Source organism: Parasteatoda tepidariorum, chromosome 2 (genome assembly GCF_043381705.1).
Source record: "Parasteatoda tepidariorum isolate YZ-2023 chromosome 2, CAS_Ptep_4.0, whole genome shotgun sequence".
NCBI lineage: Eukaryota > Metazoa > Arthropoda > Arachnida > Araneae > Theridiidae > Parasteatoda > Parasteatoda tepidariorum.
In genome coordinates this window covers 24,752,991-24,769,745 of record NC_092205.1, presented here as the reverse complement: position 1 = coordinate 24,769,745, position 16,755 = coordinate 24,752,991, and the positions used below count along the sequence as shown (strand labels likewise).

General features: G+C 28.9%; 1 protein-coding gene across 2 annotated transcripts in view; it reads left to right on the top strand.

Moving 5' to 3' along the window:
• Positions 1-16,755, top strand: part of LOC107447858 (lysophosphatidylserine lipase ABHD12-like) — a 42,482-nt gene that overhangs the window by 14,009 nt on the left and 11,718 nt on the right. The window contains exons 1-2 of one of the 2 annotated variants that reach the window (XM_071177321.1): positions 4,144-4,451; positions 13,315-13,547. In XM_071177321.1, coding sequence (XP_071033422.1) covers positions 13,317-13,547 — 231 coding nt within the window. In that variant the 5' untranslated portion in view covers positions 4,144-4,451; positions 13,315-13,316. Of the gene's footprint in view, positions 1-4,143; positions 4,452-13,314; positions 13,548-16,755 lie in introns of those variants that run through there. The other variant, XM_016062889.3, reaches the window with a different exon arrangement.

Genomic DNA, 16,755 nt, shown 5'->3' with positions numbered 1-16,755 from the left:
AATGTTACACAAATAGTAGGGCAATATTGTTTTTCCAAAATTAAGAATCGATTGTTTAAAAAATTGAATTACACAATTTCACTGCTTTTCTCAATAGCCTATTATTGCATTTCTTTCGATCTTTTCTGAAAAAGTAGCACCTTTTGCGGAAGTATTCTTCTCCATAAAAATTAAAACATTTTAATTTCCTGTTCGATGATACTTCGGGAAAGTGCCGTAAGATAACGTTATTTGGTTCCTCTTCCTTGAAAATTAAAGTTTGTTCCACTTTGATAGAATTCGAATTAAATTAACCCTTCATCTTCATGACCTTTGAGGATGGGCTGCATATAATCATTTACGAAATATTCCTCATCTATTCCTTAAGTAAATTAATATAAATTTTAAAATCACATCTTCTTCCTTATCTTTGAAAGTATACATGTATCATACCTAACAGCTTTTGCCCTATTTAAAGATTAATTTTCTGAAATAGTAAAAATGTGAGGTGCAAAAATATTTTTATATTTTGTCAGAGACCACTACACACCATTGTCTAACTATCCTGTGTATATGTATATATTCAAAACGAAGATAAAACAAAGGAAAAAATTTCTTTTTTGCGGATATAATCGTGTGAGCTGATGAAAAGATTACATCTTTTATTTTTCGGATTTTTAAAAAAATTTCATCCTTTTTTTTCTTCTTTCCAGTTGTTTGTTATTTTTTTTCATTATTATTTTTCTTTCCCCCCTTTTTTCATATGTCTATAATTTTCCTTTGTTTGATCTTCATTTTGTACTTATCTAAGGGGCCGTTCAAAAAGTACGTACACAAAAATGGAGAAATTTTAAACCCCTCCCCCCCCTTCGTACATTACCGTACATAAGGTCTTACTCCCCCCCCCTTAGAGTACGTACATTTTATTAGTCTACCCCCTTTTTCATAAAAATTAAAATAATTATGTTTTAAATAAAATTAAATATTTACTTAAGGAGTGTGTAGGATGAAGTCAAATTTAAATTTGGTGTATGTTTATAAAGTACGTACTTTGTATAATACCTCCCCCCCTCCCCATCGTACAAAACCGTACATAATAGCAAATCCCCTCCCCCCCCTTCGGGATGTACGTACTTTTTGAACGGCCCCTNTTTCACTGCATAATCGAAATTATGAATCATATATTTTAAAAGCAAAATACGAGCAGAACCCATCATGTATAATTTAGAAAACTACATAATATATGATTCTGAAAACTTCATGCCTGGAGGCATGCTACCAAAAAGAAAAAAAAATGAATAAATAATAAATAAATAAATACATTGAGGGCTACGAAAATTTCCAATTAATTTAAGGTTTCAGACTAGTTTCGATAACTTGTTTTTAAACATTAATATCAAATTTTCAAAAACTTTTTTTTTTTTAATTATGTGTAAAAACTCAGCAAAATCTAGCAAAACGATTATCATTATATCTCATTACATTCTTTTTATATGGCCATTTTTAGGTAAAAATAAGGACTTTTTTTTGTTGAATATACGCTGAACACTGTAAAATATTTCTTTTGCCTGAAACAAACAATCCTTTGAGGATTTCATTTATTAGGCTATCAACAATGTTTTGAATTATTATCTTAATAGCAAGTGCATATACTACTGAGATAGGAATCAATGCAAAAAAACATGCACAAAAAATGAATTTCTTTTTTTTTCTTACAGTCTGCAGTTCAAAATATGTGTGCTATAATCATAAACACTCACGAAAAATTGTAGACAATTATTTTAAAAGCAGCAGGAGATATCGTGTGGTGTAAAATATGAAAAAAATATAAAATTTGAAGAAAAACAACCTTTTTTTGACATTTTAACAAATTTAAAGACTTAAAACCAATAGTCTATCCTCTGTTATCACCCTTGCACAAAAACATTTTTAGAACAGAAGAAGAAGTTTTTAGAAAATATTTTTAGGAACAAAAATATTTTTAGAAAGAGTACAGGAATTTTAAATTTATAATAAACTCAATTTCGATAATTTTGTTCAAAATCATGTTTTTGCATTAGTTAGATACCTTAAAATGATTTACCATGTTTCTAATATAAATACTTTTAATACCCACAGCAATATAAATAAGGCGACATTGATCAGTTAATGTAAATAATACATACAAGAACTAATTGAAATTTAATGTAACGTCGAAATAACACTCTAAAAATCTCTTGTCAACAAATGTTATTAACTTTATTTGGCTTAATCTTATTTACACAGTGGACCTTATTTACTTTAAGCCAATTTATTATGTCATTATTTGAAAAGGGAGGTTGAATAAGATGTTAAATGAATTAATTGTCTTATTAAAACTCATTGTTTACTTCTTCCGACATTTTGACATGTAATTACGATGTCTAAAATGAAAACATAACAATTTCAATTTGTTCATTTATTACGTAGGTCAATAGGTTTTGTAAACGGCTTTAGTAAAGTAAAAAATAATAATAAATAAATAAAACTGACGTAAAAAAGGTTTGATTATTTTACGTGTTAAAATAATTAAATCTAAATGGCATATTCAATGGTTTTATTTAAATTTCTATATTGTTCATAAGATATAGGGTAAACCAACCAGTGAAGGAACACTACCCACGGTAAAGAATTATTTTTTGCATTTACGGTTTTGAAACCGTTTATAACACGTATGGTTAAAAACAATGAGTACAAAACTTTACGGTTTTTCATGCATTTAGAAATAGTATGAAAACAATAGATTTTTGAGATAAGCAGCTTTGTGGTGCTGCCATCTATGCGTAAATGAGAGTATTTTTATAGTCTNCATAATTTGCAATTAGTAACAAATATGTTGACACTGTCATTTAACTGAAATTACGAATTTTGAAATTAATATGATTTTTTAAAAGGCAAGCGAAGCTTAAGTGTTCCTTCACTGGTTAGTTTACCCTATAATGTTTTAACTTTTTTAAATTAAATTAGCTAAACCGAGAATTTAATCTTATTGGTGACATTCTGTTAAAATTCGTTTGAGAACTATTAAAATTTTTTCTGTATATAAATCATCGTATGAGCTTTATGAAAAATGAGAAAATACGATTATTTGGTATTTTGATGTTTCATTAGAAAAAAAAATCTCAAATTTTTAATAAGTTTTTACCCCTTGTCTACACAACTGTAACTATTAATGAAAATGGGAATAAATATGCTATTTAAATTTGAAGCTTAATTCACATGACATTTTAAAATTTGCAAGATGGTTAAAATAAGAAACTAACGAACTACATCTTATCTTGAATACTCCCCCCCCTTTTTTTTTTCCTTTTTGTTGTTCATAGTAGTTTCATGGTAAGAGTAACAAAAACTACATTTTTTGCTACCACTTTTTAAGAATAAAGTTTTAAGTTAAAACAAAGTAAAATTTCTGCAATTTAAATGAAAATTCTAAAAGTGTTGATATTTTCTTTAAAATTTTCTAACTGTTAATTTTAAATTCAATTTGCTCTAGGGACATTTCACAGTGTGACTTTCACATTAAAAAAACATCAATTATTGACTGAAAGATTCTTAATTGCGAGTTATGGAAAGAGTAAATTTTATTATTACATACAAACTGTAAATTCATTTCAAATGAATGTCATTTTATGCACGCAATAAATAATAAAATGAAGTAAATATTTCAAAGAAGCGAAATTTTTAAAAAAAATTGTAAGTAATAAATAAATATGAAGTATTTGAGATTTGCTTTGCCTTCAATTTGCTCTTTGAAATTTTCGCAAACTGACTTTGTTAATATCGTTTTAGAAATACGAATTATCGTTTGAAATATTTATTAACTGTAATGTATGGAAAACGATAATTTAATCATTTCATTTTCGTAATAAGTAGTAAAATGAAATGAGTTTTACAAACAAGTTAAAATTCCTTTTTAATTGAAAAATATGAAACGCTAGAGGTTTATCTTGATTCAATTTGCTTTTCGAACTTTTCACAGCATGACTTATGCAATATTCTTTAGAAATATCAATTACCGTTTGAAAATTTCATTAACCGTAATCTATGGAAAGAGTACAGGAGTTCTCAATGATTTCACTTGTATTCGAATAGGGTTAATGCCAATTAAATGAGAACGAAAGGGCCACTGGGTCTGCAGGATACCGCTGAACTTGGAAGCAGACAAATGATTGACAACTAGTTTTTTTCCCTCTCTTTTTACGAATTATATGTAAAAATCCCTATACATTACTATTGCGTCAGTGGCTATTTAGAATAAACAGGTTTCGCATTAAAGTAGGGCAGCCACGCTTCTTTCCGAAGAAAATAAATAAACTAATTATTAAAAAAGTTCACCCAAAAAGTTTTTTTCTTTCATCTTTTCTTTTAGTTTCTGTTGCCATTTATGAATGTTTCTTAAAATCTATATCAGGTAGTTTTTGAAGTTATGCCTTAAGAAATAGTCTGCATCTATGGTAAGATCGTTTTCGTTGTTTGCAAACTCGTAATGCATTCTGTTTTAAAAGTGATCATATAATAATGAATAATAAATGGAGCAAATAAACGAAGCAAAGTTGAATCTAATAATAACATTTGCGTTTAAAATGAGGTAGAATAAACAAGTTATGTTTAGTTTATTTATTTTTTTCTTTTTTAAATCGATATGCTTATGGTCGATACTTTAATTGCGTATTTTTATTCTTATCGCCTTTAGTTTTGTTTATAATCTATTTGTTTTATTTAGCAAGGGAGTAAGTTTTGCAATCAAAATGGCAATTTTTCTTATTTAGGAGAGCAGACAATCTCGTTTATTGCTAGTACTACTTAATTTAAATACCGTGATTAAAGAGGAAATTTTCCATAAATGACTTGTAATTGCTAAAAATCGTCTTTGTTTGCGGGAGATGGATATGGATGTAATAGTTTTTTTCTCTCCATATTTGTGTCTACAAACAATTCTAATACTAAAAGAATTGTTTTACTATTTAAATCTAATTTACGAAACAAATATCTATCTAACTAAATAAAAAAAAAAACTACTAAAAATACTATAATCATGCATTAAAATTTAAACTTTGTTACCATTCGAAGAAATTTTCCCACAAAACGTATTAAGTTCTGCAGAGTATTACTGCAATGTACTTACTACTTATTGCAATATATACAGACGTTGGATAAAAATATGAAAACACTTCTAACTAAAAAAAAATTCTTCTAACAGCAAATGTCTTGGAAGGTTTTACATAGCAAAACTGTTGGCATAATTTGAAAGATCATGCTTTAGAAGTTTTTAGAAACGGTGTCATTTTTACCCATACAAAATTCAGATCGATCGAAGTAAGGAGACCATCAATTTTGAAATCGATATTTATATTAGATTGCTTTTTTAAATTATAATGGTATAAGGTAAGGGAAAAAACTTTTAACTTCCTACGCTCATTTTGGTCGATGCAAATTTTGCATGGGTAAAAAGGAAACAATTTCTAAAAGTTTCAATCATGATCTTTTAAACTGTGCAAACATCACTTTTTCTACGTAAAATCTTCAAAACATTTACTGTTGAAAGATGAGTGTCTTTTTTAGAGTTACACTGTTAGAATTTTCATGTTGAAATTACGGTAAATTAACCTGCAGCAGTCTGTCCATCCGATTAACCATAAAGTTTATAGTTAGGAACATTTTTTACCTTTAAGGTATTGAAACTGTCTACATCTGGTACGGTTAAAAACCGTGGAAACCAAATTATACGGTTTTGTAACCATTTATGACCAGCATAGTTTCTAATTATTAGTTCAGGGTCATCGATTGAAGAGTGCAGAACAGTGGAAATTCTTAGTGTATTGAAGGAATGAACGAAATATTGTAGTATGAACGCTGGGATTCGAATTCCTATTCAGCCGGTTGCAAGATTAACCGATTATCGTGCTCAACTACAGTAAGTACCAATATGTGCTCGAAAAAAAATGACTTCATATGGTGGGCCTAGTTGGCTCGGTTAGAATTCTGGTTGTTTAACCGTATTAGGATAAAACAATCAATAAACGTTTTTTCTCATACTCAACAGTTTGAATATCATCTTAATAATGGTTATTGATTTATGGTTACTGTTTTGGTTGAATATGGTGAAATAACTATAAAATAAATTGCTATGTACGCATTTTTGCCGAAACATTTCTAACAGTGTAGTATAGAATTGTTTAGTGCTAACAACAAAAACAATTGTTTTACCATTGTTTACTATTTTGAAAAAATAGTCCTTTAAATCAGGGTTCGTTGATTTAAATCAGCTTGATTTAAATCACGATTTAAATCATGATTTAAATCAAATGATTTTTTAAAAAAATCATTGACTTAAATCAACTAATTTTTTTTATCCATATACAGTACAGAACCCGTTATCCGGAAATCAGAAAACCGGAAAACCAAAAAACCGGAANATTAAACATTTTTAATTTTTTTTAATCATAAATTAAAGTTCATACAGTGTATTTGAATAAAAATAAAAAAAACCTGATTTAAATCAAAAAAATCCGATTTAAATCAAAAAAATCTGATTCTTTTGATTTTTTTTAAAAAAATCAAAAAAATCACGAACCCTGCTATAAATGTGAGTGACCGTGGTAGCTGCATGACTAAATCAATAAACGTGCATGTGTCCTGTCCTTTTATTTCTGTATTTTGTACTGTTTACAGAATCTTTAATACTCTTAGCGATGATATGTCTGAATAAATTATTATCTCAAAATACTTTCTGGAATTGGATGCCAGAACTAATTTAACAGTTGTGTCAGCATAATCTACCTCTTTTGAAACTTTTGCAAAATCTCTGAAATATTCATTTAGATGTTTCTACAACGTGTTTGCGAAAATTTCACGATCCGAACTTGTTTTTTATACATACATATATATATAAATATTCTTCCATTTCACGCCGCGATGACTCTACTTTTAGAACATTCGCCATTTTGATGCGTGAACTTTAGTGAAGACTTCTGAAGTAATTCCTTAAAAGGATTTGTCGGCTTTCTTAAAAATGGAAATCACATTTGCTTCCCTGGAAATTGAAACGGAGCGTAACATTCTGAGACAGAATAACTTGTAATAACTTTACATTCCAGGAAACGCTCATTTACTCTAACTATTAAGCCTATTAGCTTCAGTTTCGAAACCGTAAGTCGAAATAGTAATTTCATATGTTTGAGTGATACTAAAATAGAAATAAACAGATTTATACGGAATATTTCAAGATACTAAAAGTGTTCAGATTTAAAATAAGGGTACAGTTAAATTAAAGCATGAAGCAATCGAAGTTATTCCTGCTTATTGAAAAAAACTTTTTTTGATGGGGATGATCACCATTACTTGATCGTGTTGAAAATAATTTTTGTATGAAAGACTGCCGTAACTTGACTATATTGAAAATAACTGTAACGTGAATAATTCGTATAACTTGATATTATCATACCCTCCAACGGGCCGTGATTTATCATGAGTGGCCCGGCCTTAGGCCCCCCCACATACCTGGGGCTCTAAATAATACAAATGTTTAAGAATTGTCTATGAGAATTATGAGTTAAAAAAGAAATGCACACACATTTGTTACTATATCATAATTTACTTATATTATAAAAAGTTTAAAAGCATTTTGAACGTGTACATTTTGGACCATTGGGGCCCGCCACAGTTCTCTGCCTTAAGCATCCGGATTTCTAAAACAAGCCCTGTCTACCTAACACTACCGAACTTTCGTAATTTCAGAAAATAACTTTCCTAGCTGTAGGAAAGATAATGTATTGATATTTTAATAGATTAGAATTAAAAAAATTTCGTTCACCTCAATATATAAATAATTTAAAATGATGAATAAAAGGTTGAATAGATGAAGGATTATTTTATTAGGTTTTAATAAAAGTTTAATAAAAATGATTTATTTGTTTTAAAAAATTTCTGGTTTAGGTCACTTTCAGGAAAAAAATATATCGCAACTATCTCAAATGTAGGTGGGTCTGTAGTATTGAAAATTATTTTTGCAAGAATGATTGCCCTTCGCTAGATTGCATTGAAAATAGTTTTTATTTGAATGATTTCTACAACACAATAGTATTATATTAATTCTTGCCATAACTTGATTGCCTTAAAAATAACTTTTACCAGAAAAACTTGATAATACTGAAAATGGCTTTCGCGTGAATGATTTCCATGCGCTTGATTGCATTGAAAATAGTTTTTACAGGCATGATTCGTAACTTGATAGTATTAAAACAATTTTTACACGAATAGTTGCGTTACTTCATAGTATTGAAAATAGTTTTTACATGAATTATTACCATTACTTGATAGCATTGAAAACAGTTTTTTGCATGAATGATTCCTTAAAGTTGATAGTATAAATCAGTTTCGAAAGGTTTTGTTGTAACTTTATACTAAAAGCAAATCTTACATAAATGATTAGTTAATGACTATTTGTAAATAAAAGTGATTTGCGTAAATTTTATCTTCAATAAACTTTACTCTATGAAATACAAAAATTTTATTTTAGAGCTGTTATTCCATTATAAAAATTATGAGACTTGGGAAATAAGATAGTGATTATGTACGCATTTTATTTTCTAAATCATGCGGGAGGGAATAAAATTATTTTGTTGCTATTTTACCTAGTTTATGAATTTAATATTTCATAGTTTGTCATCACATTTATGTTTAAGTGCTTTAAATGTTTCAAGATATTATAATAAAGTAGATAAATAAAATTTAAAAAAATATTATTACGAGAAGTATACCATCCTTTTCCTATTCTCTTCTATAGTAAATTTCATTATATATCATTAAATTCATATAACTATTTAAAGTTATGAAATTCCATTAAAATAAAACAATCGAACTGAAGATAATTATACAAACAAAAAAGATATTTTATATAATATGGTTTTCTAGATCTGGATCGATTCAAATATATCGAATACAATTTTACGACTGAGATCCCATTTCAATCTTTGTTTTAATCAATATACAGTAGAGCCTCGATTATCAGAAGCAAATAGATCCGAACCTGCTTCGTATAATCGAAATATTCGAATAATGGAAGCAACGCAATTTTTTTAAAAATCTGTTTTCATTAACAACTTTGAAAGTCGAGTCTTTTTTTAAAAATAATAATGCATCATGGTATTTAATTTTGACGTTATTTAATAAAAGCTTTTTCTTTTAGAACTACTTTGCTGTATTTCCTCAGATTGAAGTACTCCATCGCTTTTTTTTAAAAATCCATTTGTACAATTAGCAAAAAAAGGAGGACACGATTGATAATTTTTCACGTACCAAGACTCAATCTTTATGGATCAAGAGCCTAACTTTAAATAAGCTAATTAATTAATGCGAAAGATAATTTAAGCTATGAAATAAGACGCTAAAACGTAGTTTTTCTGAATAAACATACTTCTTTTCTCGCCGGTTTTGGATTAATTAATAACTTAGCCCAAAATATAATGGGGTAGGAGCAATTTAGAAAAAAATTAGTCCTCATAATATGGGCAGGAAGGGCAGTTGGATAGTTTAGAATTCTAAATGTTACTATTCAATTTTTCGCCGTATCTCGAGAACTTTTTAAGCGAATCTAAAATGTTTGGTATGCAATAATAAAATTCGTTTATCCAAAGATAATTCTTGAAATTTGCTTTTAAAAATTATGATATTACTTTTGTATTTAATATGGTAATAGTCGGAAAGACTTTGAATTGTAAGGTATATAAATTTTTGCATCATTTTAAAATATATAACAAAATTCAAAATTTGAACAAAATCGGTCGAATAGTTCTCGAGAAATCAAATTTTGAAAGTCCGACTTTAAAAATGGATTACATAAAAAGTTGCATTGGCTGGCAATAGTTTTATATAGATTTTTTTAAATAAAATTTAAAAGAAAATAATTTTGAGTACAGCACAGCCTCAACGATATTTATTTAATACCACAAAATAATCCTACATCAGAAATCATAGCTATACTTCAAATCGTAAAATTTAATATAGACGGCTATATTATTTTCCTGAATTTATTATAGTGTTTTATTGCATATCAGTAAATATTACATTTATTACTTTGATATTCATGATTTGCGTAACTAAATTCCAATGATATAATTTTGTTAATGTTCAACCTAAAAGTATTTTTTTTAAATAACTGAATACGAAAAAGTAATTAGAATTTTTATTTTTCCTTCCCATAAAAACTCTAATAAAGTATTTTCGAAATTTTTTATGGAAAGTTATTACTTTCTTTTTAATCAGTTCGTACCTTAAATGTCAAAAGGTTGATTACATATGTATTTAATCAAACTATTTTGACCTTTTCGGAAAGATATTTTAAAAGAGAATATTGATTTCTTAATGACTTTGCTTCGTTAGCTATGGAATATAAAATTAATGAATCTCAATAAGTAGTGTATAGTATAGTAATATTCAATCATAGTCACATACGAATAAATTTTTTTTTTGTAGAATTTGCTTTAATTGTTTTACCAACGTTTCAAATTTTTTTATCAGAAAAGAAAGAAAACTGTTTTCTACTGAAAAATAAATAAATAAATAAAACACTACATTTATGGCTAAGTTTTCACGTATGATTGAATTTTCATGCTCGAACTTGCAATCCTATAATGGATTGCGGAATAGTTTTTAATTTAATTAATTGGTGCAGACGGTAACTTATTGGTTTTTAATCTCTTAATGTAAATTTTAGTCCCTTAATGTTGATTTTAGTCCCTTAATGTTAATTTTTGTCCCTTAATGTTGATTTTAGTCCCTTAAGGTTGATTTTAGTCCCTTAATGTTAATTTTTGTCCCTTAATGTTGATTTTAGTCCCTTAAGGTTGATTTTTGTCCCTTAATGTTGATTTTAGTCCCTTAATATTAATTTTAGTCCCTTAATGTTGATTTTAGTCCCTTAATGTTAATTTTTGTCCCTTAATGTTGATTTTAGTCCCTTAATATAGATTTTAGTCCCTCAATGTTATTTTTAATGTTTCCCTTANGATTTTAGTCCCTTAATGTTGATTTTAGTCCCTTAATGTTAATTTTTGTCCCTTAATGTTGATTTTAGTCCCTTGAGGTTGATTTTAGTCCCTTATTGTTGATTTTAGTCCCTTAATGTTGATTTCAGTCCCTTAATATTAATTTTTGTCCCTTAATGTTGATTTTAGTCCCTTAATGTTAATTTTTGTCCCTTAATGTTGATATTTATCCCTTAATGTAGATTTTAGTCCCTCAATGTTATTTTTAATGTTTCCCTTAATGCATTTTGCTATACCTCTAAAACTAGTTACAGGAAATTAAAGCTTTTTGCTCATAAAAAATTCATTTATCCAAAAAAAAAAAAAAATTTTTTTATAATTATTTATTACAAGTCGCCTTTAGTGACCAGCTTGGCCACCTTCTAAAAATTATCTTGTACAACACATAAGTTTTAATGTCAATCCCTTCCTTAATATATTTATCGAGCCATAACTCTTGTTCAAAATGTAGAGAAAACATAGAAAGAAATATAATAAAGATTTATAAAAAAAGAAGAAGAAAAATAAATAAAAATAATAATTGTTAAATTTCTTTTTATTATCATTTAAAAAAATTGAAAAGCAGAAAACAAAATAAGGAAAAGATATACTCTCGTCATCATGAAAAAGGTTTCGTGGAAAACCTTTCATTTGGAACTAACTCGCATTTGCATTACATGGGGAGAAAAACCACGAAAACCCCCCACGGATAGCCTGATGGCAAGGGGACTCAAATCCATGATCCGTCTACCATTGAGAATATTCTATGTCAGCACTGTGGTCAGTGCGAGCCGGGTGCGGAATTCATATCAACCAGCCATCATTTGGATTCGAATCCGGGTCATCTCATTGGGAGGCGAGCATTCTATTCCCTGAGCTACATCTCACTATCATAAGTCAATCAAAAAATCTCCACGGTTATAATAGTTGTAGCAATAGGATCTTCTTATTTTGAGACACCACATTAATGTTTATGAATCTGAAAATTTATATTTCCTATTCCTTTAAGAAATCGTACGTATTTTCTTGAAATAACAATGTTTAAAAAGCTGGTCACACAAGAACAGTTTAGTGGAAGAAGCAAGTAAGTGGCATTTTTAGGATGTAAATCAATCAATAAGTAATATTCTAAAGAATACTTAGCAATCGAGGATATTTATAAATCAACATTGAGTGGCGGTATCAATATGGATATGTTTAATTGACAGAATTGTTTTTGTTTATATGAATGGCATATTCAAATAACGCGATCTGACCAATGTTTAAACTATTACTGCTTAAGTTCCCACTTAGGGTATTCTCCACGATGCTTAGCTTGGTTTTCGGGTCATTTTTCTGTAAAAAAATTAGTTTTGATATTTTTTTGTTTTGGTACTTAGGTCGTTTTCTATTTCTAGTCCTCAGTTATTTCACTGTAAATATTACTTTTATATTCGCAGTACTACAAATGATGTTATACTTGAAGGGAAAGAGTTCTTTGAAATTTGGGCTAGGGGGAATGGGTAAAGCGAAGGATAACTACATACATTTTGTTTAAAATGAAAATACTAAAAAGCAGCAGATTAACCTTTTTTTCCTTTTATTTGTTTGTCTTTCATTAAAATAAGTATACAATCAATCATTATTATTGTTAACCTAAAAATATCATTAAAGCACATAGCCAAAGCTTAAAAACAAAATTAGAAGTTTTGGACAATAATGTAGTGCTTTCTTTCTGAGTATATGTTTATGTAATATAGTGTGGCAAGAGAAAGAAGGAATAGGAGGTATGGTGAAGTGGGAAAATGATTGACAAAGTGGAGGGGACAATTTAGAAACAAAATTAATTTCAGATTTGAAATCTTCACATCCGAATCACAATTCTAATTTTACAGAAGGGAATAAAACTGAATCGATAAGTATCAGCTTGAGAGCTTTTTTTTACTACACAAAATATACTATACCAAGTAGTTATAAATGAATATTTTATAACCTAGCTATGTATCCACGTCAGCTGAACTTAATATTGCAAAAATCTCAGTTTTTAATATAAAGGTGAAATGACTGACTTTCGGATTCATCGATTCAATTAGTTTTTCATAATTTTAGATCCATTTAAAAGTAAATATGCTAAATATTATGATAGTCAGTACTAGCTTGTTTCTGCATGATAAATTCTAAAAATAAAATAAATACGCCTCCACATTTTTTATTATTATAAAAGGAATGTTTCTTAAATGAGGACATTGGCGTCTTAAGCCAACACTTCTTTATGGAACCATTTCTTTCAATGAGTTGGTTGTCACTTTTTCAGGGATGCTGGAATCACCTTTCTTCATGATGGGTCAAGCATTCTCGAAGAGGTTGTTGGATGCAGATATTTTTTCTCACAAGAGGAATTGGAGAATCTTCAGTCAACCCTGGGTGGTCAGAACTCTCTTCACTTTACTGTTCGTATTCTACTTAGGCGTCCCAGCCTGGTTCTATTTCTGTCCTTGGTTTAGAAGAACAGCTGTCTATCTGCACTTTGCTGACTGGCCATTCCAGGTATCGCTTTTATAACAATTACTTATGTATAGTGCGACTTTCAGAAGAACTCCTCCAGACGCCAGTTTCGCTTCGTGGCGGGTACTATGGTTACGAGGAAAAGTCACTTCGAACAGGAGTGAGGGGTGAATAGTATTGTCTTAATCTTGGCATAGGTCGGCGTGAGTAAACTAATCGAATCCTTCATTCTTCCATTGCACCCCCATTAGAAATGTGCTCTCGCTTGTTACCATAGCAGCAGACAGTCCCAGACTTTCAGTTTGGAGGAGTTCTCCTCAAAGCCGCACTATAAAACATAATACTGTAACTGTTTATGAATAGTGGCAGTCAGAAATATTTTTCTTAAAATCAAGCTGGAAACGAAATGCTTTCATTATAAGTTCTTTTTGTCCTCTATTTCCGATCTTTTTAAACCCCGCATTCTGTTCGTTTTTTAATTGATTTTTAAATCATAAGTCATTTTTTGGACATTCCGCTTTACAGTTAAGCGAATTTATTTGGGGTATAGAGTATCATACTTACCAATTTCTTTGTTCTTCGAAAAAGTTTTTTTTTCATTGGTAGTAAAATAACTATGGAAGCAATATTGTTGGCGAATACTTAATTCTTTTTTCGCCATCTTTTAAAACATTATAAGATAAGTATGAGGTGTTCTTCGTGTATGTTGAAACTATTTAAATGTAATGGTAGTTAAAAGTACATTTAATCAAATTTGTTAAAACAAGGAATCAAGCATGAATGCAAAAAAAGTTGCTACCACATTAAATATAAGAATAAAATCTTTCACAAAATCCGAAAGAGTTGTCAAGCTTGAATACTAAAATGAGTAATCAGACCTCAATATAACGAACTCATCAGAACTGATAACGTTAATCATTAAGTTGGTGTTATACATAATACTGTGAAATTTATTAACTTAGCTTATGGAACAGCCTAAAATTGTACACTTTTCATTCAGCGACTGAAATTACAGTGAGTTTTGAATGTTACTAGTTCATTTTACTTGGACACTCAGAAATCCTACTTTTTAAACACACTTTTTCCGAAATTGTCTCATAAAATAAAGAGCATCACAAAAGTTGACTCCATATCTTATCTCCGAACTTATCATAAACTTATTCAAAGATATCAAAATATTTGGAGAAAAAAATCCGTTAAAATTTTTTTTATTTTATCGGAAGAGTTCCAAAGAATTTTTCTTCTATTGTTGAAATAATACGTTAATCCGGGTTATTATTCGTTAAATGGGGTTTTTGCTTTTATTTTAATCGGAAAAATTTGTCAAATCGTGAAATTTGTTAATTAGAAGTTCTTTGAATCGGAGTGTAACTGTATATAATTTATGAGATTCATAATTAGCAGATTACTTTTCATCTCAAATTAAAAATGACTGCACCTGAAGATCATTTTTTTAGCACATTTTTTTAGCAAGCCTAAAATATTACTGAGAGGAGAAACTGGAAAATCGTTTTTAGTAGCTAAACTTATTTTACCGATCTGCAGATATCTTAGCAAAGGTAAAGTAATGACTTTCGATAATTCCAAATAATGTTCTTTAATTAACTGGAATTTTTTTTAAAAAAAAAAAGAATCCAAAGAAATAAGAAAAAAATTAATAAATAAATTCTTAGTTTCTGAAAACTCCTGTTGCTTGTTAATATATACAATAGTTATAGACTCTATAGGAATTTGTCCCATTTTAAATTTCCTAATTCCATTCATTTGAAATGCACGAAAAAATGTAATTGTTTTAACAAAATGTTTTTGCGTTGTTGCGCACATGATAGATTACACCGAATTTTTACAATAATAAGTCTCTGAGAGACGTGGTGGCTCAGGAATTTGAGTGCTCGCCTTCCAATGAGGTGAACCATGTACGAATCCCAGGGATGGCTGATCAATACCAATTTCGCCACCGGCTCACACTGACCACAGTGTTGACGTAAAATATCCTCAGCTGTAAACAGATCATGGGTTAGAGTCCCCTTGTTGTCAGGCTAACCATGGGAGGTCTTCATGTTTTTCTTCACCATGTAACGCAAACGCAGGTTAGTTCCATCAAAAAGTCTTCCACGAAGGCAAATGTATTCCAATACTTGAGCCTGGAATTCCCTTGTCTTCTGGATTGGGTTCAAAATTACAAGGCTACGAAGTTGGACGTTGGTAGTTGTAAACCCTAAATTGGCTCGGCTATTCAACGATGGTTATAAAAATAATAGTCTCTATCTGATTGTGTTAGAGCCGCCGACAAATTAGAATTTATGAAGATTGCGCTGCAGATTGACTTTGTAAATTATGCTACCGTGGTTAGGTTTAAAAGCGTGCCTTTAATAATAATAATAATTATAATAATAAAATAACAATGTAAGTATGTAATTGTCAATTCTTAATTTGCTTTTGTGGAATAAACAGAAAGGTAACAGATAAGATTTAAGTTGATTAAGCATATAATCATTGGTTGATTTTCCCCAGTGAAAATAATCAAATGAGTTTTATTTGATAACATTATACCCGAGAGAGATTTGGATTTCTGATTACGCCATTTGATAAATTTTTATCTTTATAGATATTAAGCAACTCTTTCTCAAATAATAAATTAATGAACATTTCTAATAGTTTTTAAAATCTAATAATCAACGTTAAAAGAACTTATAAAATTTTAGACTTAATAATCTTCAGAGAATCCTAGTATTAGACTTAAAATTATCTAAATTTTAAAAACATGTCTTTTTTTTCACGACCGATTAAGATTTCTGAACCCCAAATAGGGGGTACCAGCAATCAGGGAAATATGGTCCCAATAGTTTGGTCAGGAGAGCGCTCCAAAGTTTGAAACCCTAATAATGTTAATTTTACCCTTTTTGTGTATTTCACTTAATCTCGAGAACTTTTTAAGAAAATTGAAAATTTTTTACAGACAATTATAAAATTCGTTTATCCAAAGATTATTCCATGCAGAAAAAAATACTTTTAGTAAATATTTAAAAAATTTTTTAATGATTTTATTTAATAATGGTTGAAAAATTTTAAATCGCAATGTAGTTTTTTTTTTGCATAATTTTGAAGAACACAATTTTACATGGCAAAATACAAAATTTGAGCAATATCGGTTAAATAAGTCTCCTGAGAAATCGAACTTTATATGACTTCTTTGATCAAAACGGTCATTAGATCAAAAGTCATTCAGGGTGGTCCTTTTTTTTTTGCT